The 5,435-nt window shown below is 34.5% G+C and overlaps 1 protein-coding gene across 1 annotated transcript; it reads left to right on the plus strand.

The window, feature by feature from the left end:
- The first annotated feature begins 619 nt into the window (after window positions 1-619).
- Window positions 620-4,461, plus strand: LOC120126460 (probable ubiquitin-conjugating enzyme E2 16). The gene is made up of 7 exons (XM_039144650.1): window positions 620-649; window positions 790-829; window positions 2,170-2,233; window positions 2,348-2,450; window positions 2,553-2,616; window positions 4,033-4,121; window positions 4,205-4,461. Exons 1-7 carry the CDS (start codon window positions 620-622, stop codon window positions 4,301-4,303), a joined length of 489 nt encoding a protein of 162 aa, XP_039000581.1. The 3' UTR covers window positions 4,304-4,461.
- The last annotated feature ends 974 nt before the right edge of the window (window positions 4,462-5,435 follow it).

The raw sequence follows: 5,435 nt of genomic DNA on the forward strand, positions 1-5,435 counted from the left end.
AATTTATTTTATTAACGCCAAATTTACTATCAAAATATAAAAAAATTATATATTAATATAATAATGATATTAATAGTTAAAAACAAAATATAATAAGACAAAAAAGGGGATAAGTTCGGGAAAAAATGGATAAACTACAGATTTAATACCTAAACTATCAAATTTGATATATTTAGTACCTAAACTTTTATTTTTTTTAAATCATACCCACATTTAGTTTTTATTTTATTTTAGTACTCTTCGTTTAAAACTTAACGAATGGGTTGATGTGGCATAATTCAGTGGATGTATGACCAATCCGAACGGTAGACCACGAGAGAATGACGAGTCGAACAACATAGTCCAATTTCATGTTCATCGGATGATAGACCATGGAGATTGAAGGATGAAAAAATTGAAGAGTCAATCATCGATTTGAGAAGATTGAAGCATCTATCGGTGAAACAGATGACATAATCGCGTTCAAGGGGTCAAAAAGATACGGTCTAAAAAGTTTAGGTTTCATCAACATTCTCCACCAATAACAATTCATATTTCCAGTATAATTGAGTGTATAAATTATAGCATATGGCAACCGTCTTTTTTAACTCTCTCCGCTGAGTTATCTCGCGCGGAAGCCATGACTAGCTCGTCTGCTCATTTACGCAAGGTTTTTTTTTTTTAGTTCTTTTTTGTTTATTATTTTCCCTAGCTGAGGTTGCGTCTTTTGAATTTGTATTGATTTATTGTCTTTTTTCCAATTTGTTTGATTTTTTTATCTTTTTCTGTTTGGATTATGTTTTTACGTAGGCTTTAAGCAAGATCGCTAGTAATAGGCTCCAGAAAGAGTTAGTGGAGTGTAGGGGTGTTCAAATTTTTGAACTAATTCGGTTAACCGATCGAATCGAATTAGTTCGGTTAATTCGGTTGGACACCGAATTAGTTCGGTCGATTAACGGTTAAGAACATTTTTAGAATTCGGTTAACGGTTAATTCGGTTTGAAATCGGTTAATTAACCGAATTAACCCTTAAATATTTATTAATATTTTTTTCATCCCATAATATGTTGTCCCCACTTTCTTTAATTGCTCATCGGTTATCAATTTTTTTACCTCGATTTGTGTAAGGTATGGGGCTATGGGCACAAGATGGGTGGAGGCGTGGAGCATGACTCTGCATGAGCAATACACTACCCTCCACTCTCCTTTTCCAATTCTCTATTCAGGGTTTCCTTCAAACTGCTACTACTTAATATATTCTTTTATATAATATATACATGCGGGCAAGTATTTATTATATAATTCATCAAGTGTTTATATAAAATTACATTTCTTTATGAGTGGATGAAGTATTTGTTTATATATATATATACTTCATTACTATTTAAAATTTTAAATGTAGGTTAAAAAATGATAAAACCCATCATACCATGTTTAATAATACAAATTAATGAAATATGTATATTTTTTAATCATTTAATTTTGGTAATGAAACAATTTTGTCACGGTGCTTTTGTTTGCTTCTATATATCTATCTAAAGTTAATATATACAATTCTGTCCCGGTGCTTTTGTTTGCTTCTATATCTATCTTCATTTTGAAACTCTTTATTTTTACTCTCTTGGGAGAAATAGCCTTTTTGTTCATACTTTACTTGAATTACAGAGTCAAATCTTGGGAACTTTTATGTGTTTTGGTTTGAGTTTTTTATCAATTGCAAAACCCAGGTTTATGACATCTCCGATGACAATTTTCTTGCCTTCTTCATCCACTTCATGTTCAAGAGGCCTGTGCAGTAAGTCCTACATAAAGAGCTAGCTATCTTCTTGATTATAGAATCAGAAAAATCAAACATTTCACCTAGCAATAGTAGCTATCTTCATGCACCATTTATTTTGTAGAATTTCAAATTTGCTGGTTTGTTTGAACTAAATTGATAGATACAAATATCTTATTTTAATATAATGTTTGAATCAAATTAATTAGATATTATAAACTATTTTTTTAATTAAAAAATATTAAATTCTAAAATTCTAAAAAATTTCGGTTAATTCGAAAATTAACCGAAATTTATTCGGTTCGGTTAATACTTTCATAAAAAAGTTTAGTTCGGTTAACAATTTAAAAAAATTCGGTTAATTCGATTTAGGGTATTTCAGTTCGGTTCGGTTTTAACCGAATGAACACCCCTAGTGGAGTGGCAAGTTAATCCACCCGCTGGATTCAAGCATAAAGTTACTGATAATCTCCAAAGGTTTTTCTTGAGTTTACTCTTTTAATTGATTTTTGTGGATTATTCTGGTAATCGAGGGATTAATTTGTGATTTTTGTCTTTAATTTGTTGGATTTCTGTTTTCTTGATGCAAAGATGGATAATCGAAGTCAACGGAGCTCCTGGAACGCTCTTTGCTAATGAAACTTATCAGCTTCAGGTTGATTTTCCTGAGCATTATCCTTTGGAGGCGCCCCAGGTACATCTTTTTCTTTTCGTTTGCTTATCGTTTTGTTACTGAGTATATTCAAAGTGAAGTTTTATGAATGAAGATTGTAGTAATCGTATGTTGATTGAACAGGTGATTTTTGTTCCTCCGGCCCCTCTGCATCCTCATATTTATAGCAATGGACATGTTTGTTTAGGTATTTGATGTCATTATTTTTTCCTTTATCATTGCTGGACTCGTGATTTATTAAGGATAATTTGTTCTACTTGGTGCTAGCTACAAATATTTTGAACAACTAGTTTTTTAATCTTGTTGCTTGAAGCATGTTTGATGTTTACGGATGATAGAGTGTGGTTTATGATTTTTTCCTGAACAAGTTCTAATTTACTTGTAACCATAATTGTAGTGTTTCTTTTTTGGCATATCAGTTCACCGTCACCTTCTCACCTTTATGGAGAAATTGATGTCATTAGTCATGCAGTATTTGTAAAGTACAATCCTGACTGTCATGATAGATTTTAAGAAATGGCATACTGCCTAAATGTGAGGTCATCAAATGTGCCAATGATATAGCAAATGTTTGGCTCTTTCATTGTATTTAAGAGTAACTATATGATTGATACAGCATCTTACATCTGTGTTAATAGTAGCTCTTGAGCCAATTATTTATACCTGGAACTATTCACTTATGCTGATATGTTTCCATTTTACATCTTTTTTTTTTTTTCCATTCTAGCTGTGAGTCTGTGAGTACATTAAGCTTTGCTGAAAACTGTCAAGTATATTATACTGTCTCAATGTGATTTGTGATAAATTTCTCCATGTTTATTTTCCTGAAGTGACTAGATAGAGATATTATGAAATGTTTTTGCTACTGTTCTATGCTTGGGGACACCCTGTTGTAGTCTGAGAGAAGTTGGTTGGTCACCAAATAGAAATATTTATTAGTAAAAAATATATATATTGGCTCTAAAAGATGTTTGTATTTAATGCAACTAATTTGTGAGTTAAATGTTTGTTTTGAGCAGTTAACTCATCATAGCGATAAGTGAGTCCCTAGAATGTTGAATGCATCACACAAGTACGTAAAATATGGTTCATACTAAAAGATTGTCTTCTGTATCTGTGGGCTCTACTTAATCCTCGTAGTTTTGATGATTAGGTAAGTTTCACTAAGACATTTGACAATGGCTTTTTGGTTCCAGTTCTTCCTTTAGAAGGCTTAATTGTAACCTTTCTCGCTTTAAGAAATCTCATGCATCAATCATTTGGCAAGTTTTCTTGGTATTTTTTGGTTTGTGTGCGAGTTTCATTTGAGTATGGTTTCTGTTTCCTTCATGATTATTTGATTGGTGGTTTGCAACGCCATGGATAACATGAACCATAACAGTTTTTGGAAAATGTTTGATGGAGAAAATGTCATTCAGCAATTTTTCTGGTGTGCATTTTAGACCAAAATTAGGCACAGCAAGTCAGCAATTTCTGTATAAGGTAGAACAACAGCAACAGGAAGGATTGCTTGATCATTAATGTCCATGTTGTACCTTTTGTTGTCATACACGTCAGTTATCTAGTTGACCAACAGTGAGAAACGCGTGTTCTAATTATGCAGATATTCTGTATGATAGCTGGTCCCCGGCCATGACTGTGAATTCCATCTGCATCAGCATTCTCTCCATGTTATCAAGCTCAACTGCGAAGGTTTGTTTGAGTTATTAGGAACTTGATCGTTTCCTTATGTTCCCCAAGATCTGGAATACTGAATTCACTTTGTAATTATGCAGCAAAGGCCGGCTGACAATGACCGATACGTTAAGAATTGTCGCAATGGCAGCTCTCCCAAGGAGACGAGATGGTGGTTCCATGATGATAAAGTATGCTGATAATAAACCCTATTATCTAGTGTCTGTGTATAAAAACTGAGGGATGGTAAGCTTTTTCTACATTTGTCTTGCTGTGTATGAAATTATGAACGTGGTTTCCTAATTCAAGCAGCAAGCTGAACAAATATAAAGCCTTCTCTTTTATTTTTATCCTTTTTTTAATCGAAATGAGGCAAAGGTGCCTCAGCTAATTACAAACTCTAAGGTAAGGCGGAGCCGTTTATTTTTATCCTTCAATAAACGCACTTCCTTAATTGTTTTCTCATTTAACGACTAATTTACTGGTTTTAGTAATGGAAAGTTTAATTTAGAATCAACATCAAAATTTGTCCAGTACAACTATCATTTAATTTTAAAATTCGACGTGTCCAAAGAGCGAAGTATAAAGTTTGGACCCCTTTGCCAAATATTATGGTACGAGGTGGTTGTTCTGACCCCTTTGCAAAATACTATGGTACGAGGTGGTTGTTCAAACTTATGGCGGGTGTTAGTTTGGTTTGGAAGGATGTCATGGAAGGAATTGTTTAGAATCTCGGTGGTGGGAAAGAAATTGATTTTTGGAATAACTCGTGGTTGGCTGATTTAGGTCTGCTCCGGTTTTACGTACTGTTGGAATACCTATTTCCCCGGGTGAGTGGCGATGGGATCGGCTCAGGTCTGTTCTTTCTGCAAGAGCACTTGCCCTTGCTGCCGCGAAACCTCCTGCTGATAATGGGGGTGTTGACTCCCCAGTTTGGCGTTGGGAGTTTCATTGTAGGTTCTCGGTTTGGAGTGCGTATTTCTATAATGAGGATTGTAGGGCACAACCCGCTTTGAATGTTTAGTTTTTGGAAGCTGTTAACAAAGTATAAAGGGCTACCCCGAGACCGTAATTTGCTTTGGATCATTATCCGGACTCGTTTGTTGACAAATGTGGAAAGGGTGTGCCGACATATTTCTAACGATGAGGGCTGTCAAGTGTGTGGAGCTGGCCAGGAGACTGCTGCACGTATTTTTCGGGATTGTTTTCCTGCTCGTGCTGTCTGGAGCGAACTAATTCACCCAGATCGGGCTGTTGAGTTTTGGAATTTACTAATAGTTGAGTGGATGTATATTAATCTCCATCAACCGGGTTACTTCTCCAGGCAGGAAG

The sequence above is a fragment of the Hibiscus syriacus genome, unplaced genomic scaffold (assembly GCF_006381635.1).
Source record: "Hibiscus syriacus cultivar Baekdansim isolate YM2019G1 unplaced genomic scaffold, ASM638163v2 tig00110458_pilon, whole genome shotgun sequence".
Taxonomy (NCBI): Eukaryota; Viridiplantae; Streptophyta; class Magnoliopsida; order Malvales; family Malvaceae; genus Hibiscus; species Hibiscus syriacus.